Source organism: Eurytemora carolleeae, unplaced genomic scaffold (genome assembly GCF_000591075.1).
Source record: "Eurytemora carolleeae unplaced genomic scaffold, Eaff_2.0 scaffold610, whole genome shotgun sequence".
NCBI lineage: Eukaryota > Metazoa > Arthropoda > Copepoda > Calanoida > Temoridae > Eurytemora > Eurytemora carolleeae.
In genome coordinates, this window is record NW_019397003.1 from 262,555 (window position 1) to 290,037 (window position 27,483).

Here is a 27,483-nt window from a genome sequence, read left to right on the forward strand (position 1 = left end):
CCAGTATCAAGAGATATATTCCCCCACCTACAGGTAGAATATAAACATTATTAATATTTTCCCCAGTATCAAGAGATATATTCCCCCACCTACAGGTAGAATATAAACATTATTAATATATTCCCCAGTATCAAGAGATATATTCCCCCACCTACAGGTAGAATATAAACATTATTAATATTTTCTCCAGTATCAAGAGATATATTCCCCCACCTACAGGAAGAATATAAAGATATCTCATACATTCTCGATTAAACACAAGATTTAAAGGTTCTATTGTAAATCCAACTATGACATGTCACTGGACGTCTTAAGTTCCTTTAATGAGGAAAGGATAAGCAGACCACTGCATCTGTTTTATTTTTACTAAATTAAGCAACAAGCTGAGTAGCTGCATGCATATAGACCAACTTTTAATTGTGACGTTCCATTTAAAGAATGGCATTTCCGTGTCTGATTTACAAGATGCTGTCTGATCAAGGATGAATATTTTGACTGAAAATTGATTGCTTTTAACTTTGGATACTCGGTAAAAGTGACCTGCTGATTTTCCCTGCAGAAACAATGAAAGAAATCAGAGAATTTAACACGCTGTGCATCCGACAAGCGACTGTTAAAGAAGCGGGTCATACAAAATTACGTACACCGCATCTGTAAGTGATCAACATTATTGTTTCAAGATATTTTAGTCGAAAATTATGTTTAAAATGTTGAAAATTTTGAGTTTTTTTTATTTTGTATCACGCAGGTCTCTGTTTCCATACTCTGCCGGTTTGAACCCGGTCAGAATTATTTGGACTGGGAGATCGGAGTTCACGGTATTCGGATAGAGTTCATCAACGAGAAAGGTTCGTCTAATTTGTTTTCAAGAGTTGTTCTTATTACAGGGGTGTATATTTTCTTGAAAAAGCGTTTTGCACTCTTTTTTGAAAATCATTGTTTTCCACAGAAGTTAGGTATGAGAGGGGAAACTAAATAAAAAAAATATGAAAAAGGATGAAAAAAAAATATGTTTTTGGATGTAAAATTTTTCATTTTCCCCCCTGTTTTCAAAAATCATTTATTTTTTATTAAAATATATTTCCCTGTCTTTTTTAATGGAATAAGAGTTGTTTCTTTGTCAGTTTTGTTAAAACTAAGAAATATCAATGAGGATAAAAACTTGTCTTTCAATGTTTATATTTTTTAGCTAGTCTTTTAAAACAATTCAATAGATAACTTCTGAAATTAGAAAGAAAATATTTTTTTATGTTAAGGATTCATCTTCTATAAAATAAAACAAGACTTTCGTATATATGATCCCAATAGCCGGCCAAACGGCTGGACCGAATGGGCTAAAATTTTTTGAGGGAACCCTTGGGTACCCTGGGGGTAACATAGGCTAAACAAATTCTAAAATTGGTATTTCTCAAAAATAAAATATTTTTTCAAAATCGAAAAATATCTTATTTTTTATTTAATTCCACTGGCAACGCCGATCCCTTCAGCTAGTAATCAATATAATTCGATATTTAGATAAGTAAGAAATTATAAAATCTATAATCTCATAACTTTTTCTTGTTTAAATAAAAATATTTGATCAGGTTCTAAGCGTAGTGCGACCTACCTGCCTGAAGTAGCCCATGAGCAGGGCTGGGATAAGATAGAGACTATAGATAGTCTGCTTAGGAAAGGAGGATATAAGGTCAGTAAGAATATTATTATTGCATAATTTATGCTGAGATCCTCAAAGGGGTGGGTTGGATATACCTTAAATCCAAAAAAGCTCGTTCTAGTTATTGTAAAACAACCTTTCATTTTGAAATGGAAAGCATTTTAAACCATTCGATTCAAATTATTAATTTTCAGGTTTTTTTTAAATAATCCATAACTGCTTAGAATTGGAAGACTCCAACCCCAGTTTATATAAATATATATTTTTTATTTTCCCTCTGTAGAAAACAGATTAAATCTAATTAAATGAAATTATATATTTTCTTCACAATTGACTGTTATTTTAGTATTTTAAATTTGTAGGAGTTAGATTTGATGAGTTTCTAAAATGGAATTTCAACTAGACCACAAATGTACTAAAATTTCCAGAGCAATATTTGCACTAAGAAATTAAAAAATATCCTTCCTTTGAGAATTAGAAAATTAATATATGATAGTCTTATTAAAAGTCAACTAGAGTATGATATTTTATCTTGGGGTCCGTCAGTAAATAGTAAATTAGGTAAAATATCTACTTTGCAGAAAAAAGCTCTGCGAGTTCTAGCAGATAAGGGTTATGCTGCACACACAGATCCACTCTTTCTGAAACTTGAAATTCTAAAAATAAAAAAACATGATCAAATTTAATTCTGCTATTTTTATGTTTAAATATATGAATGGAAAACACCCATTATCTTTTAATGGAATGTTCATAACGTTAGCAGAACTTAATAGAACAAAAGTTATTAATTAAAATTAGTTAACAATAAATATCTAAAACGTTTTTCTACGGTTTTTCTCCCAAGGACCTGGAACTCTATTTCATTGAAAAAAAAAATCTTTAGGCTCCTTAAAAGTTTTAAACAAGTAAAAAAATTATAGTAAAATGGTTAATTATAAATGAAGGATTATAATAAAATGGTTAATTATAAATGTAGGATTATAATAAAATGGTTAATTATTAATGTAGGATTATAATAAAATGGTTAATTATAAATGTAGGATTATTTAAAATGGTTAATTATAAATGTAGGATTATAATAAAATGGTTAATTATTAATGTAGGATTATAATAAAATGGTTAATTATAAATGTAGGATTATAATAAAATGGTTTATTATAAATGTAGGATTATAATAAAATAGTTAATTATAAATGAAGAATTATAAATAAAACTTGTTGAATATATTCATAAATCCTGAAGAGTTTTAAGATACATATGTAATCCTAACCATATTATTAGAATCTTTCTTGATCAGTTTGATATGCCCGTTCTTATCAGATTAGAATTTGTCAATCTTCTCCAAAATCCGACACTCGCAGAGAAGATTGGAACGTTTACTTGTCAGCTGGAAGTTAAGATAAATATTGAAAGTGTTTTCTGCAGATTTAATGTCCCGTACTAGGTTTTCCCAGGATGACCCTTTCTTCTAATCTAGATTTTTAGGAGAACAGTCCTGTTTGGAAAGGGTGATTGCAGGCTAATAATATGTGATTGCATAGTAATCTTTTCTCTCCTTAGTTCCTCGTCAGTCTTTAGAGAAGTAATAAAACTAGCAATACCTAGTTCAACCACTTCTTACTAATTATTAAATCAGACCTAAGATTATCAACCTTTTTAAAACTTTATTTTAATCTCAATTTAGGCGCAAATAACTCCTGATTATAGAAACCAAATCCGTCTAGTCAGATATCAGAGTGAGATCATATCAGTTTCCCATCAGGTTAGTTCAGTAGGGACCAAACTAAACGAAGTTGAAGTTTGACTACTTAGACCTAGTTGAACCACTCCTCTTCACCTTGAACCGATGCGCAAGAACAGTGGTTTAACTAAGTCTGTATAGTTCAACTACTTCATTCATTTATTAAATCGGGGCCCCAGTTCAAATAAAATGTTCTCCTCGCATGGTGTTACCAAATTCTCATCGGTAATACGAGTAACACCTACAATCTACATTGTGCTTTGTTGACTTAAACTATTATTAGATTCTTTTTTCTTTCCCCCCACCCTCCCCCAGGGAAGAAGACTTTGATTATGATTATTTAATAAATCTCAGAATAATATAAGATTGATTGAATTCAGGAATATGTTCACCACTGCCGAACCCGATCCCAAGGAGAACACTGACAACCTTGTCAGGTAAATATCATTGTACAGTACAGTACAGTACAGTACAGTACAGTACAGTACAGTACAGTACAGTACAGAAAAAGTTTATTTTGGTTTTTCAGTTGTTTTGTGTTTTTAAATACTGATTGGAAATATCCGCTGTTTCAAAATCAAAATCATTTCCTTCAATATTTAAATATTGTTTGCAGAGTTTATAAGGTCCTAAAATTGTTGCGCTTTATCTTACCACTTTTCTTCGTACAACATAGAACTAGAAAATTTCCTAAATTTTCTTGTGTTCATTGGCGGATTTCCAGGATAAAAAATTTATTTTAGACATTTTTTTAAAAACTTCGGACAGAAACGTTAGTTTTTTGTTGAAATGCTCCAGTCATAAATTTAGGAATTATAAATTTTAATTTATATTTTATTTGTTTAGATTCTACTGCCCTGTATCCTGTTTATAATCTGTAGATATCTGAACATTATTCGATTCCATTTTTTCTCATTTAAATTTTTTAATTATCTAATTAAAAACACCTTCCAACTTTTTTAATGTTTTTAGGTTTATTTGAGCTTTTTAGTTATTTAGTGAATTGCGCTTTAGATCTTTCATATTGTATATCGTGAAAATTTGTGTACATCATCATATTTGTGGTGTTCGATTATACCTTTTTAAAAAGGTATAAAAATTCCAATTTTCATCTTCAACTAGTAAAATCTCGTAAATTATAAACATTATGTATTCTGAGATAGAAGTGGCTCAACGATACAACTCAATTCATAAACTATATATATAAACTATATATATATGTAACGCCTGAGTTTCATTGACTGCACCACTACTATCTCATTTTTCTATGTAAAGCCAAGCAATTGTTTTTGATATACTATTCATTGTCCAAAATATGTTTGATGTCTTATTCAAAATAGAAATAAATCAAGTATTTTCAATGTTTTTTCCCCTCCAACAATTGGGAATTTCAAAAAATTTAAATTCAGGTGTTTGTTCACATGAGTATTGGGTTGTCCATACGTGAAAAAAGCTCTAAAATTGCCGTAATTAATTGTGAATTTTGGTAATTAAATTTTTAACCATTTCCTTGATTCCAGTGGCCAGTTTGGAGATGGGTCATAATGTACACTATACCAGGGAGGCACAGCCCCCGAATATACAGGGTTACCCACAAAGGATGAGACTCATAAGACTGTGAACACGACCCAAAACTATAAAAATATGACAAATTGAAGCTTGATTTTTGTTTTCTGCACTCAATTGAATATTTAGATGGTTTACTAAATGATTAAGCACAGAATTAAGCCAGCTTTAGCCAACGGGAACCCTGAATTCTAGGAAATGTACTGAAAAAAATTCCGTACAATCGTCTCTGAAGTCTCATCCTTTGTGAGTAACCTGAGCTGAAACTTTAGAATGGTGGATATCGAGATTAATGCTTAAACTCCTGGTTTTACTAAGTCCAATATTATTTTAAACGCATTCGATATCCAAGAAAGAAGTTAGAAATTTAACCAATCAGCGTGTTATATTAAGATGTACTCTTTAACTTTTAAAAAAACCGGTCCAAAAATCGCTTACTATAGGACGGACCCAAAATGTTAAGTTGACTAGAATTTTGCATGCACATTACTTGTTCATTTGAACTATCTTTTTGTTAATTTAAATTATATTTATGTTCATTTAAAACATTTCTGTGTAAAATTGTTTTAACATTTTTTTGTTCATTTTAATTATTTTTTGTCATTTTCATTTGAAATATTTTTTTCTCATTTGAACTATTTTTTTGGTCATTTGAACTATTTCATTTGAACTCTTTGTTTTTTTCATTTGAACTATTTCGTTTGAACTATTTCATTTGAACTTTTTTTTTCATTACATTATATTTTAAGTTCATTTCAATTTTTTTTTTCATTTGAACTATTTTTATGTTGATTTACACTATTTTTATGTTAATTTAAACTATTTATATGTTTATTTGAAACATTTCTGTGTAATTGTTATCTAATTAATTGTCTCGATCTAACATGAGAATTATTAAAAAATTTAAAAACTGAATTACGGTGAAAAGTAGTTCAAATGAGCAAGAAATGTGTTGATTTGAACTACAGGATATGACGTCATGTCAGTAGTTCAAATGAACAATAGTTTAAACGAACAATAGCTCAAACGGGAGTAGTTCAAATGAGAACCCACCATACAACTAACTAGACTTCTAGTTCCACAAATTTCTTAAATCCATGTTCATAGATATATCAATTATTTTCAATCCAATCCCATACTTCTACACAAATTTACACCATCATCATTCCTTCATCTGTATCCATCTAAATCATCATTAATACATACATTTTGTCGGTATCTTTCACAATTTCGTATTTAATATCTGCTATACATCATAAGACTGTCAAAGTAGAACTTCTATTTATCAAAAAATCGAGAATTTACTGACAGCGCTGATTCTTAAGAAAACAATCAGGATTCAGGAACAACATGACGACTGAATTGCAAGAGTTGGATTTAATATAATGTCAATTTGTAAGTTGGAAGCTTCGATACTTAGCTAAACTTCAGTAAAAGATTAAAAAATTATCTACAGAAAGACACCCCCATCATCCGGTTAATGGCGGACCGGACCGGACTAAACATCAATAACTTTCGGCTTTGTGGCTCTTTATAACATTGTTCGTTTCCGAAGGGATTTTGGAGTTTTCTGTTTGAAATTCATTATTTAAAATGTCTGGTGTGTAATTTCCTTAAGAACTATTTTTTGGACCTCTCCCCCCTCCCCTCCTATCAATTTTGTACATGGGTATAATGAGTATAATACATGGATATAATTGAATATGTGGCCGCTACGCCCGGCCACGTAACCTGTCTTNTACTATATAAAAAATAATCAATTTTCATGTATAGGAACACAAGTGCAAATACAATCAGCAATATGCGACAAATAAACTTTATATCAAATCAGGCAGGTTTAAAAAAGAAAATTTTGAGATTTCCCTGATTTGAAATAAATGTATCGCTTAAAAAAACGTAAAGTCATGATCCTTATTTCATCTTGACGTTTTTCCCATTGGCAGTTCAGTTCCAATCCGTGCTGATAGCTCAGTGATAGTCAAGTACAGGCCTAATCACGGGTTGGAATGTAAATTATTTAACAGAAACTTTTCATCCTATGTTTGTATTTTATCTAGGGTTTCCTATTTCTTCTAGATTTATTTGGATCCTAATTTTGTAAATTTAGGACGTCTATTCGGTTAGAAATAAGAATAAATTTCTACCTCCAATGCTACAATGCGCTAGGTGTGACGGGCGGAAAAAAGTTTAACGGACCATTATTCCGGATGAATTCCATATGGAATATCATCCCGTTAACTTTTTTCAACTTGACACAACAAAGCTTTGTGTGGCATCTAGGGCCGAGGAAGTAGATTTATTTTATAAAACGGTTAAAGGAGGTTCATAAATTTCCGAAAGATGGTTCATCAAGCTTCAGGAAACGTTCCGTAAGGTCTTTACGGATCTAAACTAATCCGGAATTAATCCGAATCCCTAAATCTGTCCATAGGATGAAAAAAAATTATCTCAATTCGATAAATACTAAACTTGACTGGGAAAATAAAATTGAGAAAAGTTGATGAAATCCGGGACGAGACTTTAAAACGAAACATCATTACACATTACACAAGTTCCTGAAATCTTGGACTAGACTCAAAAAATGAAATATTAGAATAAAAAAACTGTAAGCGTTATTTCAAGTGACCCTCCAAACAATGTCCGATTTACAACGGTACCCTTGAAACCTTAATCTGATAAAACAAATGTGGAATATGTCTAAAAGTGTTAACTTCTGTTAATATCTACATTGCTTCTTATTAATAAGAAATGTAAGAAAAGTAACTTTCGCAGAGAAACCGCAAATGAAAATAAACAGTTAAAAGAAGCAAAAATGTTGATATATAATTCATATTTGATTAGGCAAAGCGTGCAAGGGTACCGTTGTAAATCGGGCATATGCTATCTTTGTATGGATTGTCATTTGAAATTACGCTTACAGTCGCTTTAAATCCCAAAAATCCAGGACTTAATAGTAAAAAAATCAATTAAGTCCCTGAAAGCCGGACTGATTCTTTGCACAGAAATATCCAAAACATCAAACATTTATTTGAGAACTTTGCAAGATTTGTCTTTTTGTTTCAAGCCGTTAAAGTAACTACATGGTTTTTGATCAGAAGTACGAGATTGCAAGATACCAATTATTGAGAAAAGGTTTTTTGACGATACCAAACCCGATTGAAATTTTGACCACACAACCCTGATCAGAATAAAAAAAACCTTCTCAATATTTGGTAGCGGGACGATCCTAAAAGTTGCATTTTCATTTGCATTTGCAATCCTGGAACTGCAATTATACATCAAAGCGGCTTGGAATTCATTTACTTTGGAAATTTCTCATATAAAAAACAAGGAATTTCCTCTAAAATCCTAGGTTAAGTTTTGGATATTTCAGATAACGGAAATGAGTCTAGTCCCGGAACTATCAGGCTTCATCTGTATCCGGCTTCTAACTAATCATGTTCTAACCATTTATAGAGATTTAACCAGAAACCTAGGGATAGGATAGATTTTGCTAATATGTCAGAGGAGAACATTAAAGCATTCCTCTACAGTTGGTTAGGTAAGTTTTAAATGTGACAAAATCTAAATTCTTGAAATGTGAATTTTGAGGCAATTTTGTTTTGTTTAAAGGAACCAACAAGAAAGTTCAACCTGTGTACGAGGTCCGTCCTGCTGGGAATAAGAACAGACAACGGTTTCTCTGTGAGCTCCGTGTGCCAGGATTTGACTATGTTGCCGCCGGAAACTCGACAAGTAAAGCTGATGCACAGAGTAACAGTGCCAAGGACTTTGTTCAGTTTCTGGTTCGACAGGGTTTGATGCAGAATCATGAGGTTCCAGCCGACTCCGGGATTTCTCAAGCTCCGCCCGGAATAGGTCTTGGTTTGACACGCTCAGCTCCGGTCTTTAATGAAGGGTTTGATCCGCACACTCTGGGTTCTGCATACCAGCGGAGAGACAGGGAACCAGGGCAGGGGGACTTCAGGAAGGATTTCCTGGAAGGGATGGACAAGAAGAAGATGGAAGAGGCAGAGGATGTTGATGTTAACGCGGGAATCCACGGAAACTGGACGATGGAGAACGCTAAGAGTATGTTGCACCAGTTCTTTCAGCTGAGGAACATTAAGACGGACTACAAGTACAGCATGCAGGGCGGCAGTTTCGTGGCTGAGTGCTCTTTCTTCGTCAAGGTTGGAGGGGAGGGGATATTGAATTATACACCGTTTTAGTTATTAATAGTTGTTTGTTCTATACTTTTTAATTTGTTAATGCAGTTTAAAACTTTTACTTTGGATATTCTGAAGTTTACTGCCCTAGAGAATTATTCTATAGTTTTCTAATTGTTCAGGAACTCTCTAGAAACCTAACAGGGAGGGAGGCGGGGAGCAACAAGCAGTCCGCCAGCAAATCCTGTGCTCTCTCCTTGATCAGGCAGATGTTCCATCTCGGGGTTATAGAAGCTTTCTCCGGGTCCTTGAAAAGGAACAAGGACGTGGAGGAGCTCAAACCCTACGATGTTAAGATAAGCCCGGAGCTTGTAAATCAAGTTGAAGAGGTTTTGAAATCTTTAGATATGGCTCCAGTCCAGGTAATAAATATATGAATTGCTGATTGAATTAAGGAGCAAATAATCAACATTCAATACTAGAAATCATATTTTTCAGTTAATTATCACAAATCTTGTTTTGGCATGTAAAAAAAGTTTTTTTTAGGTTTGAAAGAAAATCTATGTAATAACCCCAAAAAAGATTCCCTAACTACTGTTAATGGATTTTTATGTATTAGTTAATAGCTGTTAAACATGAAAAAATGTAATGACTTTGAGTAATATTGACGAAATAAAACAATTAAAAGTTTTAGGAAAGAGTAGTTTATTTAGCGGACAAATGAATACAAAGATTTGAATCTAAAAAAATATAAGTTTAGAAATAAAATGGACAGATTTGTAAAGATAATTATCATTAAACTAAAAAGTAATCGGTCGATGAATTGATTAATAGATAACCTTGTCATGAAAAATAAACAAAGAAATTAAGATTGATCAGATGGATATATTAAATAATTAATATATATTTAAATATACAAAATTATTTTCAGAATAGATTGAAGTTGTTAGAAATTGAGAAAAATTAATGAAAATTGATAAACATGCATTATTATAAACGAAAATAATCCTAAAGAAAATATTTAAATAGTTGAAGATAGATCAAAAATATATTAAAATCAATAAAGGGTATAAGATTGTTTTCGAATTAACAGTAAATTAGTGAATGGATTGAATATTTGAGAAACAAAAATATTTTCAAATAAACAAATCAACCGATTAAATTGCATTGCATTAATTTTAGATTTTTAGGAACTGATTAAATAATAAATAATTAAAAATTGATAAATGATCAAGTGAAATTTCAAATTGATGATTGATTAATGAATTGATGAATTGATCTAGGTTGAAGGGCATGAAGCAAGCGAGGAATCCTTGTCTCTGATCCCTGACATCTCTCTTGATCACATGTTGCCCCCAACCACAGTCCTGGATGCAGGGATTGTCTCCTGGTCTCCTCCCAACCCTAACTGGAACCCCTGGACCGGAGCTAACATTGACGAAGGTTAGGACTTTCAGAATTAGGGTACACGGTGGCCAAAATTTACGGATTGTACGGAATGTACGGATAATGTCTCAAATTGTACGGATTTATAGGATTTTTATCCCGGAAAAACATTATTTTTTTCAATTTTGACTTACCAAAAGCAAATTTTTGCACGACAATTTAAAAAGTCTTTTTCAAAATGAAGTTTAAATTATTATCTCCATTCCTAATTATATTATGTTGATTGTTGTTTCAATGGAAATTATAAATTTATTCTTTCATTTTTCGAGAATACGTTCCAGGAGTGTTCATTCGAGAAAATATTCCAAAAGTTCATGGTGTCCCACAAAAAAAAACTTTGAAGTAGGGATATTTGATACTGAGGGAACAAATTTCGTTTTATTTTTACATTCAAGGTTTCATTGATACGCTCTAAATTTCAGTTATTTTAAGGTTAAAATTTCTCTTTCTAGGCCTCGTATTTTTTTTGTTACAACTAGTTCTTTGAGTACAAGTCTGAAATCTTAAAAAGTTTAATTTTTTACCAGATTTAGATCAAATATTTTTGATGAAAACGCGAGCTGTTGAATGTACTGATTGATTGACTGGGCAAAGTTGGCATGAAATATATCGAATCGTCGATACCCTAGCTTTATTTGATTTATTTTTTAAATGTCAATTTTATTTTTTGATTGCTCTAAAAATAATTTATTTTTATATAAATCTTAATTGGTTCTAAGCGATACAACAAAACGTAACAGTAAAACAAAATCATAGGGTTTGGCATAGATGTAAATTATTTACATATCAGAAAGCGTATATGTGGTTGATAATAAAAAAGATACATTTTTAATTTTTTAACTTGTTATTTGGTAAAGAGCGATAAATAGAAAAGGACATTTAAACAAAGTAAAATGATCAAATGAAATAAAAATGAAATATAAATCATATTGTTCAAAGCAAAGTTCTTTCTAGGTTTGTTTAAACTCTTTAGAAATGCCCCTCAAATTCTTGTTTAATTAAGAAAGAGAAAATTGGGATCTTTTTATTATTTATGCATGCACGAAAAGAGGTGATCCTTTTCCGGATCCGGATATTTTGTTCCACTTTTTACTTTCCTAGACTGTAATTGTACTTAATCGGCAGGTTTCGTAAGAAATGGGCATTATAGAAACTTTATATTTTTAAAATCAACACAATTTTATGAAAGAATAATATTTTAACTCTAAAAATGGATGTAAACCTTGACAAACATTTAACAAACATACATAGATTGCAATCATCAAAAAATCCTCTAGTTCTCACTTATTATTTTTATTTTAATAATAAGAATGCCTTTTTAAATAAGCAGTCCTCCTTGCAACATACAATCAATAAATCCTTACATTAGAAATCCAAGGAAGTATATAAGTTCGTTGAACTTTTGAATATGAATATAGAGGAAGTTTAGAATTTTTTCTGAACATATTTCCTCAATATTATATTTGTTTTATATTTAAAAGAAATTCTTTATTGCGAAGACTTTAATACCGGTTTTAGTACATTTCTACGCACAGTCCCGATGCTTGTTCCTATGTCCTTTCCAAAAATAAAAATAATATTTTTTCGAAAATGAATAGAATATGTAATATGTATATTAAGTTTTTAATTACATCAAACATTCATTGATTTTAGAAATTCTCTAGTGGATATTTTGGCTCTCAATCAAAAAAAAAATTAAATCCTTATTTGACTCCTGTGGCCGAATTTAAAGAATTTGAGCGGCGGCGGCGGCTCAAATTCTTTGAATTCCATCTCAGGTGTGGTATTTGTATTTAACACTCTGCAGTCAAGGAAAATAAAAATTAGAAATTAGGCACAGGCTAAGTACAACGTCTTTTGTAATATATATATATATATATATATATATATTTATATATTGCCATCTAAAGTTATGATCTGAAGTGGCAAATTTATTTACTGTGCACTTTCTCACTTTTAATTTTTGCTATTTTTTTATTTTCTTGACTTGAAACTATTTCCAACTTGTCAAAACTTATCCAATGTAAAGTGCAACAAATATTTGAAAAATTTCAGTGCATTTTGTCAGTTGGAAGAGGGCTAGGAATGGAAGGGGGGGGATGTATACAGAGGACTAAAACTTTCAGAATTATTTTCATTTATTGGAAACTCAACTTCATTCATGATTGTTAAAGGTCCCCTCGCTACTGCAACCATGGACGCAATCAGTGACGACTTGAACCAGGACTGGTCGGAGCGGCAGAAAACCGACACCAACCTTCAGGAACTTCAGAAGAAAAGATCCGAGCTGCCAATCTTCAACATGAAGAACGAGATCCTCTCAACCATCCAGGAGAGCTCCGTCGTCTTGATCCGAGGAAACACTGGGTGTGGTAAGACAACACAAGTTTGTCAGTTTATCCTTGATGATTATGTCTCCAGTGGTCAAGGAGCATACTGTAATATTATCTGTACCCAGCCTAGGAGGATATCAGCAGTATCTGTAGCGGATAGGGTTGCGAGTGAGAGAACTGAAGAGCTTGGATTATCTATAGGATACACTGTTAGGTTTGAATCCATCCTGCCTAGACCTTACGGAGCTGTGCTGTTCTGTACTGTCGGAGTACTCCTCCGTAAACTGGAGGCAGGGCTCCGGGGTGTATCCCACGTTATTGTTGATGAGATTCACGAGCGCGATGTTAACTCTGACTTTCTTCTTGTTGTGATCCGAGACATGGTTCACACATACCCCGACCTTAGAGTTATTCTTATGTCCGCTACTATTGATACAACCCTGTTTTCAAACTATTTCAACGGTTGTCCTGTGGTTGAAGTGCCGGGCAGAGCATTCCCAGTCCAGGAATATTTCCTTGAGGACTGTATTCAGATGTCTAACTTTGTTCCTCCTCTCTCCTCTAGACCACAGAACAGGAAGAATAGAAACAAGAATGATAATGACGAAGATGAAGAAGGGGTGGATGATGATGAAGGTAAAACAAACAAAAAATTATCCATTTTAGAAAAGTTTTATAAACGTTTGTTTTTCAGGAGATTTGAACAAGATTTGTTCCGACGACTACAGTCCGCAAACTAAGTCTGCAATGGCAAGTATGGGTGAGCGTGAGGTTCCGTTTGAGCTAATTGATTCACTCTTGGAGTACATCTCTTCTCTCCAGATACCTGGAGCAGTTCTTGTTTTCCTGCCTGGTTGGAGCCAGATATTCGGTTTAATGAAACATCTCCAGATGCATCCTCTATTCGGATCCGCGAAATATAGAATCATACCGCTCCACTCCCAGCTCCCTAGGGAGGATCAGAGAGCAGCCTTCGATCATACACCGCAGGGAGTAACCAAGGTGATTCTCTCAACCAACATCGCAGAAACATCTATTACTATCGATGATGTCGTTTACGTGATTGATAGTTGTAAGCAGAAGATGAAACTGTTCACGTCGCACAACAATATGACGAACTACGCCACCGTCTGGGCGAGTAAGACAAATCTGAAGCAGCGGCGTGGACGAGCTGGTCGTGTTCGACCAGGTTTCGCATTCCATCTGATATCTCGGGCTCGCTACGATAAACTGGACGAACATATGACTCCGGAAATGTTTAGAACTCCTCTTCATGAACTCGCGCTCTCCATTAAGCTTCTCAAGCTTGGTTCCGTAGGACAGTTCCTGTCTAAATGTATGGAACCTCCTCCCATTGACGCCGTCATTGAAGCCGAGGTTTTACTCCGTGAGATGAGAGCTCTGGATAATCAAGACGAATTAACTCCGCTGGGTAGGATCCTGGCCCGGTTGCCTATAGATCCTCGTCTGGGTAAGATGATGGTACTTGGAGCTCTATTCTATGCAGGGGATGCTCTGACTACGATGGCAGCGGCGTCAGCAACAGGTTCCGAGATATTCATGACAGACATGACCAGGGGAAGGTAAAAAATCATTTTCGATCGGGGTGTGGTTATAGGGCATCCCTTAAAGGGGTTGGGTTTGGTTGGGTTTGGTTGGGTTGGGTTCGATTTGATTTGATTTGATTTGATTTGATTTGATTTGATTTGATTTGATTTGATTTGATTTGATTTGATTTGATTTGATTTGATTTGATTTGATTTGATTATTGTCTTGTTTGTCTTCAATCTACTTCGAAACGGTTAGATCGATCTGGCCCATATGGTATCTTACCTCACATGACCCTTGAAGAAAGGTTGATGGTGGAAATTAAAAAAAAATCTGGATTTAAATTTTTTGGGGGGGAATCCATCAATGTAAATTGAAAAATTCGCAAAATGTTTAGGTTTTTGTAATTACGATTAAGAAGAAAAATGGTGGTTTGAAAAGCAAACATTTAAAAGCAGCATTTTACTAGAAAAGAGGCGTTCAAAAAACTTAGTATTCAAATATATTTGAATCTACATGGAAAGGACAAAGATGGATTGGCAGAGGACGGACAGGACATAAATGTACAATTTTTAAACATGCATATTTTTAGGTTAAGTTATCAACAGCGAAACTTCGCTGGAAATCGTTGTTCTGATCATGTTGCCATGCTCAACGCTTTCCAGGTATATAATATTTTTTTTTTATTGTTAAATAGAAAATTTTTAATAAATACATCCTATGGAGGTATTTGAAACAGAAAGTCATATTTGTGAATATTTGAAGTATTTGTTGTTAATATCTTAATTAATGTTGCATTTGCTTAATTTGGCTTAGCACACAATAAAAAAATCATTGTAGGGTTTATATTGTTGCATACTTTGATTATAATTGAATATATTGTAAACAAAATCTGAGAATGATAACTAACGATCTTATGTTTAGTGTTGGGAGAATGCTAGGCAGGGAGGAGAAGGTTCAGAAGTTAACTTCTGTGATCATAAAGGATTAAATATGCCGACTATGCGAGTGACCTGGGAGGCAAAGAACCAGCTGAAGACCCTGCTGGTCAGCTGTGGATTCCCGGAGGAATGTTTTATCCCGCAGGATTACAACTTCAACGGTCCTGATCCTAAACTCGATATGGTGATCGCTCTGCTCGCGATGGGTGTGTATCCCAACGTGTGTATGCACAAGGAGAAGAGGAAGGTTCTCACCACGGAGGCTAGAGCAGCTCTGATTCATAAATCCAGTGTAAACTGCTCCAGAGAAGTGGTTCAATTCCCCATCCCATTCTTTGTGTTTAATGAGAAAATAAGAACCCGAGCTATATCCTGTAAAGGAATGACGATGGTTACCCCTCTTCATCTTGTCCTATTCGCCTCCAGGAAGATTGAACTCCTTCCCCAAGGTATGGTTAGATTAGACAACTGGATTACACTGAACATGGACGCCAGGGCTGCAGCCGCAATTACCGCCCTGAGACCTAGTCTTGAGGCGTTGGTAATTCGGTGTGCGGCGGAGCCGGATACTATATCCGAACCAAGCTATCAGGAGGATAAAACTATCCAGGTTATAAAACAACTCTGTAAACTGAATGCTGGTCGGCATGAGATGGACCAGGTAGGGTTCGGAGGTTTCCAAACAAAGAGGCCTCCGAGGTCTTTCGAGGGTAGAGACGACGACGGTCCTTCTGCCAAACGAGGTCCTGGATTCAACGCCATGTTCGGAGGCCGGGGTTACGGATCCGGAGGTGGATTCAGAGGAGGCTATGGAGTTGGTAGAGGAGGATATGGTGGGGGAGGCGGTGGTTTTGGAGGAAGGGGCGGAGGAGGGTTTGGTGGTAGAGGAGGCGGTTTCGGAGGAAGAGGTGGCGGTGGATTTGGAGGGGATGGAGGATTTAGAGGACGCGGAGGAGGTGGTGGATTCGGGTTCAGAGGCAGAGGAGGGTTTTAAAATACATATGTATGTAATCTTTCATTTTAAAATTCTTGTACAATTCCGATGTAAACTCCTTTTTCTTATGAAATGTTGCATTTGTTAATGAAAATTTATTTAGATCAGTCGAAGATTTTCTTGAAATAAATTTGTATCACATTTGGCTGCTTACAAGTTCAAATTGTTTACGTCAAGGTCATGTACATGTTCTGTAAACTTCACTGTACATTTTGATTTCTAACAGTAACTCCAATCCTTATGGTCCTTTGGTCGACATTTGCGTGGGCACTTGTTCCGTACTGTAGCGTTTAAAGAAACAATCGAGCCTGAAATTAAGAAATTTTAAATAACAATTCGAACTATTTTTATCGGACCTTTACTTACAGGGTGTCCCACGAAACATGACAATAGCAAGACGACTTGAAAGTCGTCTTTGGTATTTGAATTTCTGTGTGACATTTAGTCTTCTATCTACTTTAACATGTATGATTCTTGAAACAATTATCACATAATTCTCCTAGCCCTGGCATTTCCAAAAAGTGGTGTACGTTTTTTGTGCTTTCAATATTACCGGAGATATAAAGAGTTTGGTTCAGATTTCAATTTTGTTAAATAAAACCAAAATTGTCGAAATCTGAACGAAATTCTTCATATCTCGGGCAATATTGAAAGCACAAAAATGGCAGACCACATTTTGGAAATGGCAGGACAAGGGAAATTTTGGGATTATTATCTCTAGAAATTTACTTCTAAAATTAGGTTGACAAATAAACGCAGCAAATTATATCAAAAATCAAGACGACATTCAAGTCGTCCTGCATACTGTCATGTTTCGTGGGACACCCTGTAGGTTTCTTGATTTTGAGAAAACCCCAAGCTAATGAAATCCAATTTGTGCGCACGGTAATTAACCACCACAATTTGCCAGCATCTTTATTCAAATAGTTATATCCCGTCTACGGACCAAGAATGAAGAAAACTTCTAAGGTCAATAGTTTTTTTGTAGATTTTCACAGTTCATTATCAAATTCATTGCATTAGGTGTTTAAAAAAGATTGTGATTACCCACAAAGGATGAGACAATAATGATCTGAAACTTTATTTATCTTAACGGAGAACTACAGGGCTTTTCGTAAATATTAATGGTAAACTGGCCTAGAACTTGACATGTTGATTTTCAATAGACCAGTGTCATTAATTTCCGTTCTTTGGCGGTTATTTTTGAAGGGCTCTCGGCCTTGATTTCAATTTAATGATGGTTGATCTTTTATTTCTTTATTTATTTATTGGTAAATTAAATGCTGGGCATGAAAGAACCTAAAATGTATGATAAGATTAAATAAAATTTGTAGATCTCAAGTCTCATCCTTTATGGCGGATTTCCTTACACGGTAACCCACAAAGGATGAGACTGTAAAGACGACCTGAAAATCATATAATATGACGATTCAAGGTCAAATTAAGTTTTTGGTCTTGAATATTGTATTTTAATGGCCATTGTTGACATGGCAACGAAGGAAACCAGGTTACAGTTGCAGAGAATCCTAGATAAAAGGAAATAGACCGCATAGATTCTGTACAGTCCGTCTTTGAAGTCTCCTCTTTTGTGGGTTATCCTGTATGTTTTATACTGATAAGGAATAAACTTTCATTTAAACTGTAAATTTTAAATCTCCAAAAACAAAACATTTTGTCCCATAGAACAAGCAAGGCACAACTGCATAAAAAATATTTAATCCTACCTACGTAGTTACCAACCCCAAGTAATCGTTTGGTTGGAAATGAATGTGTATAGGAGAACTGTTTACATGTATACGAATCATGAGCATACGCTTTCTTCTTACCCCAGGGCCAAATATACCTAGAATATATATATGCTGTAAGCGAGAATTTTACAAGTAGGCGCCTTAAAACGAATGTTATAAAGAATAAACAACATTTATGCTCAGAATTTAGTTTTAACAGCCTTAATTTTTCATGAAAACCGTTTTCCAATATTTCAAATTATTTTGCTGAAAAAAACTTAAATCTGGTGATTATTAATTAAATGCTCCATTGTTTTAATACTTTTAATTTTGTAAATTAACCTGATACAGCTTGAGCCCCATAAGGTTGTAGAATAGGAAGACGACTGTAAGTAAGTTATGATTTTGAATATGTTTTAGTCCAATGAACACGAAACATAACAATTGTGTAGTGTACACAGACCCATTCAGCTTAACAAGATGATTATTAAGATACTAGGAAAACTGTGTTTAAAACATGAAATACACATGAAATTGCTTAAATGTCGTCTTGCTATTCCACAGTATTATTTGTCGCACTGTACATGTAGTTACAGGGTGTCCCAGGAAACATGACAGTAGGTAAATGATTTAGAATGTTTTCTTCCCTATACTTTAATAGATATAAAAGACTTACTGCATTTTTTTTCGTTCGATAAAATCTTTTACAAAAATATATTTTATTTTGAAATCAATTTTACTTTAATATGACTTCCATTAAATATTCTTTAAATTCTCTTGGGTATTAAACAACTTATTAGGAAGAAGACATTTTAAATTATTCACCGTCATGTTTCGTGGGACACCCTGTATATATAATTTTCGAAAAGAAAAAACGTCTGCAAACCTTTTGAGAACGATCTGATCCCACCCTCCACCCTCCCTGTTCGCATACGCCAATCCGTCCTTGAAGATCTTAACGAAGGACTCCTTGAACTCGTTCCTGAGCTCCGGGTTGAGTTTAGCTCCCCACATCCCTCCCATTATACTTGCTCCATGGTTAGGATTATCCCGCATCACATGAATCTTAAATTCAACTTTTTCAAAACTAAAGTTCGCAAAGCAAACATTTTCTCCGAAGAAAGTTTAGTTTGCAAGACATAACTTTTGAATGTGGGTAAACATAAGATGTCAAGGAGAACTGAAACAATATCATGCAGATTATACATAGTCCTTAGTTACTTAAAGTCAGATTTAAAGTTTGATATTGCTTGAACTAAAACTACGATATGAAATTATGATTGATGGATCTCGTGTTCCAACCCCTTAAGATAAACATCATTGTGGATTTATTAAGTAGTTTTATATGTATTTTATACATTCTAAAGCAAAAATATAAAAATTACCATTTTCCCACTGTTTTGGAACTCTTGAACCGCCGCCTTCTCTCTCGCAGATAATCTGGAGTCTAGATCCCGGGAATAGAATTCATCAACCTTAATTAAGGATAGTTACTAATACTACCATATCCTCGGTGGCTTCAGTAATTATTGTTCATATTATCCTTCTCGACTGGCTTAAAGGGATTCTGGATGAACATAATATCAAGTGACGACCCTTCAGTTATTGATTGGCATGTCCGATTCGCAACAGTAACCTCTAATATCGTTGCTTTTCCAGGTTGATAATTGTTTAATTCTAACAATTTCCTACATTGTTTCTGCAGCTATAAATCTGCCAGAGAACAAAATTTAAACTTATCAATTTTCAGATAGAAAAAGCATGAATATATCATTCACTCTTGAAGGTTGTAAGGGCACCGTTGTGTATTGGACATTCCACTCATAATGTATTTTAAAAATCCATTTAGTTTGTAATATCCTTCTAATCTAGCTCCAGTGTTCATAATGTCCTTCTGAACTATCTCGAGTAATCATAGTATTCTGCTAAAATAGCTCCAGTATTCATAATATCCTTCTAATCTAGCTCCAGTGTTCATAATATCCTTCTGAACTATCTCGAGTAATCATAGTATTCTTCTAAAATAGCTCCAGTATTCATAATATACTTCTAAACTATCTCCAGTATGCATAATATGTTTCTTAACTAGCTCCAGTATTCATAATATCCTTCTAAACTATCTCCAGTAATCATAATATCCTTCTAAACTATCTCTAGTACTCATAATATTCTTGTAAACTAGCTCCAGTATTCATCATATCCTTCTAAACTATCTCCAGTGTTCATAATATCCTTCTAAACTAGCCCCAGTATTCATAATATCCTTCTAATCTAGCTCCATTATTCATAGTATCCTTCTAAACTAGCTCCAGTATTCATAATATCCTTCTAAACTATCTCCAGTATTCATAATATCATTCTAAACTATCTCCAGCATTTATAATATGCCTCTAAACCAGCTCCAGTATTCACAATATCCTTTTTTACTACCTCCAATATTCATAATATTCTTCTAAACTAGCTCCAGTGTTCATAATATCCTTCTAAACTATCTCCAGTATTTATAATATGCCTCTAAACCAGCTCCAGTATTCATAATATCCTTTTTTACTACCTCCAATATTCATAATATTCTTCTAAACTAGCTCCAGTATTCATAATATCCTTTTTTACTACCTCCAATATTCATAATATTCTTCTAAACTAGCTCCAGTATTCATAATATCCTTCTAAACTAGCTCCAGTATTCATAATATCCTTTAAACTATCTCCAGTATTTATGATATCCAATCCAAACTATCTCCAATCCAGCTATACGTACTTTCTAAACTAGCTGCAATCCTGCTATATGTACATTATAAACTGCTTCCAATTCTTTTAAATGTACCTTCTGACTAGCTCCAATCCTGCTACTTCTACGATTTATGTACTTTCTCACCTATCTCCAACCTATGTACTCTTAACCTATATCAAACCTATGTACTTTCTAACCTATTTCCCATCCTCCCTTAGAGCAAACAATAGGAACCCTACAAACATTCCCCTCATCCAAATAGATTCTAGTACAATAGATGGCAACTTAGAATTTGTACTTGATAACCTATTTACCCTCATCTAACAAAGACATTTTCCCAATAACTGTATATCAGAAAGAAAAAACTCCCACGTTTTTTATGGTAAATATTGATAATGTAAATAATTTTAACTCCCCGCCCCTAGCTCCGGAAGGATGGTTTTGTGTATCAAGGACTGAACCCCCTAGCTCCGGAGGTGTTTGTTGTGTATCAGGATTACCCCCCCCCTAGCTCCGGAGAGGATGGTTGTGTATCCAGGATGAAGAGTGAAGAGTGACCTGTGGATCTGAAGAAAATAAAACTCATCATTCAACTGTAGAAATATTGACATATTAAAGGAAACAGATTTTCATCAGTGAATCAATAAAGATACAGAGTGTCCCATATAAATATTAAATTTATATGATGATCCTAAATTTGATCTAAACGGCATGCGTATGTAAAGCATACAGCAAACTAAAAAAGACACAAAGGAACTGAACTCCCGTCCTCTAATCCTTGAAAACTGATAGTGTAGACCTTCCATATTTCAAACGTTGACTATGAGATCTAGCAGAATTCAAAGTTTGAAATATCAAGGGTTTACGACATAAGGTTGAAAGAATTAAAAAAGGGGGTTCTACCTATTAACCAAAAATAAACTTAAATTTTATATTTAAATTTGTAAATGCAAAAGGAATTGAGACTTTGCCACAAACTCTGATTTTCGAATCTCTTTATCTTTGGATTCCAACGTCGTAAACCTTTGACATTTCAAACTATAACTTCTATTAGATAAAATAATGAAAGTTTGAAATATCAAAGGTTTACGACATTGGGTTGCATTGGTTTGTTATATGTAAAACCGGAGACGAACATTTACTTTTTCTGGGTTACATAATTTGTCATTTGTTAGTTGTATAAACATGCAGTGAGAACCAGACAACATGAAATATAAAACCTTCGTAGGTTCTGTCTTTGCATGATTATAATCGGTACGAGAATTTACTGGTCTAGTATAATCGTACACGCGTACCATTCCATTTATTGAACCGAGTGGATTTCTTGGCGGGGTTTTCGACAATCATTACAAAAGTATAAGATTTCGGAGCTTCCCTAACCAAGAAGATTGTACTTATTTAACCTCGGGAGTAACTACAGTGGGTTTCAAGAAACATGAGTCTGAAGGAGGAATCTCTTGAAACTATATTGTAATGCATTCAGGAGAAATTGACCTTGCTTTGAACGAACTGTGACAAATAAAAGTTGTAAATTCAAAACATCCAACTTAGTTTTTTTTTATCAGATAAAGGAAAAGTAACAAAAAACATGACCAACTGCAATTTACAAAATAAAAACATTCAAGGATTAAACTCTAGACTTTCTCAGAAAATGAAAATTTTCAATTTTTCAGAAAGGGGGGCAGGGGCGCGCTGATTTTACAGTTCAGTTTTAAGACTTTTTCGTCGACATATGTTTAAAATGAAAAGGTATAAAAGACATGGACCTGCAAATTTAAAGAATATTTAACTAATGAGCAAAACTCGATTGAATTCTAGTTGAAGAAACCGTATTATCCTGTTTAGTCCAGGGTGGTCGCGAAGGTCCAATTTTCCTTATGTTGTCTGGTCCTCCCTGTTTATGTATATACATACAGCAAGGTCTAAATGGTTCTAAACAAATATTGGATTTCCATAATTCTCACCAGCATGCAATAATACATCATCAATAGTTAATGCAACTAAACCGGTTCAGATCTATGTGCTTAGTAAACAGATCTAGCAGAACTAAACCGGTTCAGATCTTATTGCTTAGTAAACAGATCTAGCAGAACTAAACCGGTTCAGATCTTATTGCTTAGTAAACAGATCTAGCAGAACTAAACCGGTTCATATCTTAGTGCTTAGTGAACAGATCTAGCAGAACTAAACTGGTTAAGATATTAGTGCTTAGTAAACAGATCAAGCAGAACTAAACCGGTTCAGATCTTAGTGCTTAGTAAACAGATCAAGCAGAACTAAACCGGTCCAAATCTTAGTGCTTAGTAAACAGATCAAGTAGAACTAAACCGGTCCAAATCTTAGTGATTAGTAAACAGATCTAGCAGAACTAAACCGGTTCAGATCTTAGTGCTTAGAAAACAGATCAAGCAGAATTAAACCGGTTCAGATCTTAGTGCTTAGTATACAGATCAAGCAGAACTAAACCAGTTCAGATCTTAGTGCTTAGTAAACAGATCAAGCAGAACTAAACCGGTTCAGATCTTAGTGCTTAGTAAACAGATCAAGCAGAATTAAACCGGTTCAGATCTTAGTGCTTAGTAAACAGATCAAGCAGAACTAAACCGGTTCAGATCTTAGTGCTTAGAAAACAGATCAAGCAGAACTAAACCGGTTCAGATCTTAGTGCTTAGTAAACAGATCAAGCAGAATTAAGCCGGTTCAGATCTTAGTGCTTAGTAAACAGATCAAGTTTAAAACCGTAAAATTTCCAGTTTCCATTTCGTAAACCGGAAATGTTTCTTGTTTACGTGACGTAAACCGCAAACATTCCGGTTTCCATTTGATCCGGAAATATCCCGGAATTCCGGTTTATACGCAACAAATTTCCGGATCATTCCATTTCCAAAATTGAAATTTTTTCCGGAAAAATGGAAACCCTTCTAAGCACTAAATAAATTCGTTCGAATACGTCTAAAACCAACGGTCATGCCTTTGTTTCCAATGAAAAATGAAAACTCAATCTATTTCTTCTTTTCAACCTGATGATGTAAACCTTTGATATTCAAACTTTTACTATTTGATCTAACATAACTAATAGTTTGAAATATTTTAAGTCTACGACATTGGTTTGCAAATATTTAGGGATTAGAAAATTAAAGTTTGTGTCAAAGACTCAATTCCTTTCTGTTAAAAACATTAATTTTGATTGATTTCACGAGAATGATTTGTTTGCCTAGAGCTGGAAGGAATCTCCAAACCAAAGGATAAAGCCGTCTCATGTCTCCTAACCTAAAAAAACCAAAGGATAAAGTCGTCTCATGTCTCCTAACCTAAACAAACAAAGGGATAAAGCCGTCTCATGTCTCCTAACCTAAACAAACCAAAGGATAAAGCCGTCTCATGTCTCCTAACCTAAACAAAGATTTGAAGATGATTCTGAATAACCAAATCAGAAGAAAATAATATTTATTACTTTTCATAATTTTAAGAGAAAACCCGAAAAAAAGGTTCAATTAAATAATCTATTAATTAATAAATTTCTTCTGAAAATATTTTTGTTTTCATTCTTAATCCAAAAATGAAAGATATGCGGTTGCAATTTGGAACAGGAGTGGAAAATTCTTTACAGTTAAAATTTAAAAAGATTCTAAAAAAACAATTCTTAAAAAATGGCAAACCCTTACAACTTCAATGGTCCCTAAAAATCGTCTTTATTCTATTGTTGTAAATTTCAATATTTTTTTCGCTTTTCAAAACCTTGAACTAAAAAAGAATATTTATTTTTGAGTCCAAAATCTTCTTTATCGCAACTAAGTATCATAAGTATCATTTACTTTTGACTATAAATAGAAGAATAAATATTTTAGAAAAATAACAAAATCTTGGAAATTTTACAATGCTTGGGAATATGACGTTCATGGATAACAAAGATAAGATTAATTCAAAAAACAACTTTTGTATAAACTTTAAAGAACGTAGCCTTAATTTTAAATAAACCTTCCATTCACAAAGTGACAAGACCGATTCCAAAAGTTACCATTAAAACCATTCTATGGTCTTGGATTAATGAGATATCCTTATCTTCTTTACTGAACATTTTTTATTTAAAGTTATGGTTTCTCTATTATAAAAGTGTCTTGCATATTCGTACTTTAGGTAAAATGAAGAAAAATTAACAGTTACCGTTGTGAATTGGACATGCCATCTTCTAAATAGAGGGTCGCCATTTGTAATCGTTCAAAAATTTCGCAGATTTTCTGTTTTAATTGGTGCATTTTCAAAAATAGTAAATTTCGAAAAATTTTCCGGGGAAAATTTTCCATCTTTGTAATCTGTAATAACTATCTAGGCTTACCTAGGATTATTAGAAGCATCGCAGATATCTAGATCTCTCCTAGAGCAAACCAGAGTACACAGCTTATCCTTGGTACCCGGATCTACGTCATAGTAAACCCGCATCCTGTATCCGGGATACAGTTTATTCATGAGGTTCAGGTTCTCCTCTATACCTTGAAAATAATGTCTCTCCTCCTCCTTGTTCTCCTTCAGCCCTGCCTCGGTCTGGTTAACTGTAAAGAACGTGAAGGCGAACACCTTCTGTCCCGACCCCCTTGAGTAGGCTCCAGGTCCACAGGTTGTTCTGTTGTAGGGTTCGGTTACAGGTTCCAGGGGAACTGGTTCACAACCACATTCTCCAACACGGGTTGTCTCCATGGGGGTGGAGATATTAGAACTAGGACGAGATTCTGTTGAACCGTTTAACTCTGTGTTTTCAGTTCCATGACCTGGAGCCATCTCCGTAAATGGAGATATTATTGGATTTGAATTTAGGATTTCAGATCCAGAAATTGAATTGGATTCGAACATTTCCATGGTTTGAGTCTCGAAGTTTTCTGCATTCCTGCAAAGAAAAACTTTATCATAGCTGTAAAACTGAGAACTTACAATAATAAAAGGGATTTTTCATAAATTTGGTTTTAAAGCTTCAAAAATGACTGTGAACCATTCAATTGGAAAACAAAAATGATATTCAATGTAATAGATATATGACAACAACAATTATAATTTTTCTCAATCTATTAAAGACTTTGTTTTTCCTTTCCAAAACCTTAAGCTTAAAATCTAAATATCCTAGTTGGATTTCGGTAATCTATTTAACCTTCTATTTAACCTTTTGTTTAAAAATTTGTACCTCCCACGTCACCAGATTTTTATGAACAATCTCTTGAAAAAAAGTCAAGATTCCTTCTGCAGTTAGTGATTTAGACTGTGTTAGGCAACTTCCCAAATGTGCGACTTCCCAAGTGACAGTTTCCCCAGTGGTAACTTCCAAAAAATATGATATTTCCCAAGCGGCAACTTCCCAAAGGTTAGGTTAGGCCCTCTGAGGCTCCACCGCAGACTGCAACGGGGGGAAAATATCAAAGGTTTACACCATCAGGTGGAAAAAATATAGATACTAGAAAATCAGAGCTTGTTACAAAGACTCAATTCCTTTACCAAGATCTGAGAAGTTCAATTTTGCTTTTACAGTTTCTATAAACTTCCTACTGTTGGTTTTAAATATTAAAAACTATTCATCTTTGTTCTTTACATTTTTCCATTTTTTTTGATAATTTCAATAATTATTAACTTCAATAATTATTTACACTAATTTCTTTACCGTTACAGTTTCTGACTCATTTTCATCCAGTTAAAAAAAAATTGTGATGTTTTGCAATTTGCGATTTGCAATTTGCGGTTTGCAATTTGCAATTTGCAAATATTAAAATAGCTATTTGAAGCAAGTTAATTGAATTAGGAATTGAGTCCGGCATCAGCTCTAATTTTCTTATCCTTTTAGTCTTTCAACCTGATGTGATAGACCTTTTATATTTCAAACTTTGAACTCTCCGAAATCAATTAGTCAATGCTGAAATATCAATGATTGACATCATTAGTGGCGAAGATAAAAGGATTTAAGAAGACATGAAACATAACTTTTACCTAAAACCTTGGTTTGGAAGAATCAGATCTGAAGTATAGAGAAGGGAAAGGAAAATAACAAGAGGAATCAGGATGAAGGTTTTCCTCTCCATATTCCTACCCGGAGACTAGTGTCTAACTAGATCAACTAGAATACACTTTGGAATTTTGAAATTGTAATATTCAGAGCAACAAAAATGAAAGGTGGGTTGCAGAAACTTGAATTCAAGGGCAAAGGTCTGGTGTCACTTCAATGTAGGCCCAGTCTCAATGATGGACGCACAATTTTGTGGATCACTGTTGGTCCGTATAATCATTGCTTGACTCCTGTTTACAATTCATATAAAACCAGAGATTATCCAGTGTTCTCCTACTTCATCTAGAGAACATAACCAGAGATAATCCAGGGTTCTCTTACTTCATCTAAAGAACATAACCAGAGATTATCCAGGGTTCTCCTACTACATCTAGAGAACATAACCAGAGATTATCCAGGGTTCTCCTACTCTAAAGAACATAACCAGAGATTATCCAGGGTTCTCCTACTACATCTAGAGAACATAACCAGAGATTATCCAGGGTTCTCCTACTACATATAGAGAACATAACCAGAGATTATCCAGGGTTCTCCTACTTCATCTAGAGAACATAACCAGAGATTATCCAGGGTTCTCCCTACATCTAGAGAACAATCTGAAACATATC

General features: G+C 34.0%; 3 protein-coding genes across 3 annotated transcripts in view; 2 read left to right on the forward strand and 1 right to left on the reverse strand.

The window, feature by feature from the left end:
• LOC111710974 (uncharacterized protein CG5902) overlaps positions 1–3,884 on the forward strand; it is a gene marked incomplete in the record, with an annotated part of 6,059 nt that extends 2,175 nt beyond the window's left edge. Inside the window, 4 exon segments of the mRNA XM_023485182.1 lie at positions 749–848; positions 1,584–1,684; positions 3,339–3,416; positions 3,776–3,884. Coding sequence (XP_023340950.1) covers positions 749–848; positions 1,584–1,684; positions 3,339–3,416; positions 3,776–3,820 — 324 coding nt within the window.
• A 2,854-nt stretch (positions 3,885–6,738) lies between these two features.
• On the forward strand, positions 6,739–16,514 carry LOC111710977 (ATP-dependent RNA helicase A). The gene is made up of 8 exons (XM_023485189.1): positions 6,739–8,502; positions 8,574–9,133; positions 9,292–9,531; positions 10,393–10,552; positions 12,730–13,524; positions 13,583–14,471; positions 15,029–15,101; positions 15,361–16,514. The coding sequence occupies exons 1-8, from the start codon at positions 8,460–8,462 to the stop codon at positions 16,369–16,371; spliced, it is 3,771 nt and encodes a 1,256-aa protein (XP_023340957.1). The 5' UTR covers positions 6,739–8,459; the 3' UTR covers positions 16,372–16,514.
• A 61-nt stretch (positions 16,515–16,575) lies between these two features.
• LOC111710978 (uncharacterized) lies at positions 16,576–27,279 on the reverse strand. The gene is made up of 8 exons (XM_023485190.1): positions 26,800–27,279; positions 25,169–25,714; positions 24,047–24,102; positions 21,391–21,398; positions 19,484–19,573; positions 18,985–19,163; positions 18,096–18,214; positions 16,576–16,679 (listed from the first exon to the last, which is right to left on the reverse strand). Exons 1-8 carry the CDS (start codon positions 26,889–26,891, stop codon positions 16,591–16,593), a joined length of 1,179 nt encoding a protein of 392 aa, XP_023340958.1. The 5' UTR covers positions 26,892–27,279; the 3' UTR covers positions 16,576–16,590.
• Positions 27,280–27,483: the final 204 nt, after the last annotated feature.

Bases quoted from the DNA above. Each gene is read 5' to 3' on its own strand.
- LOC111710977 (XM_023485189.1), top strand. From the start codon at position 8,460: ATGTCAGAGGAGAACATTAAAGCATTCCTCTACAGTTGGTTAG. The intron at 8,503-8,573 runs GTAAGTTTTAAA...TTTTGTTTAAAG, and splicing joins ATTCCTCTACAGTTGGTTAG to GAACCAACAAGAAAGTTCAA. The intron at 9,532-10,392 runs GTAATAAATATA...GAATTGATCTAG, and splicing joins TAGATATGGCTCCAGTCCAG to GTTGAAGGGCATGAAGCAAG.
- LOC111710978 (XM_023485190.1), bottom strand. From the start codon at position 26,891: ATGGAGAGGAAAACCTTCATCCTGATTCCTCTTGTTATTTTCCTTTCC. The intron at 25,715-26,799 runs GTAAAAGTTATG...TTTTCTTTGCAG, and splicing joins CTTCCAAACCAAGGTTTTAG to GAATGCAGAAAACTTCGAGA. The intron at 16,680-18,095 runs GTAGGATTAAAT...TCTTAATTTCAG, and splicing joins TGGGGTTGGTAACTACGTAG to GCTCGATTGTTTCTTTAAAC.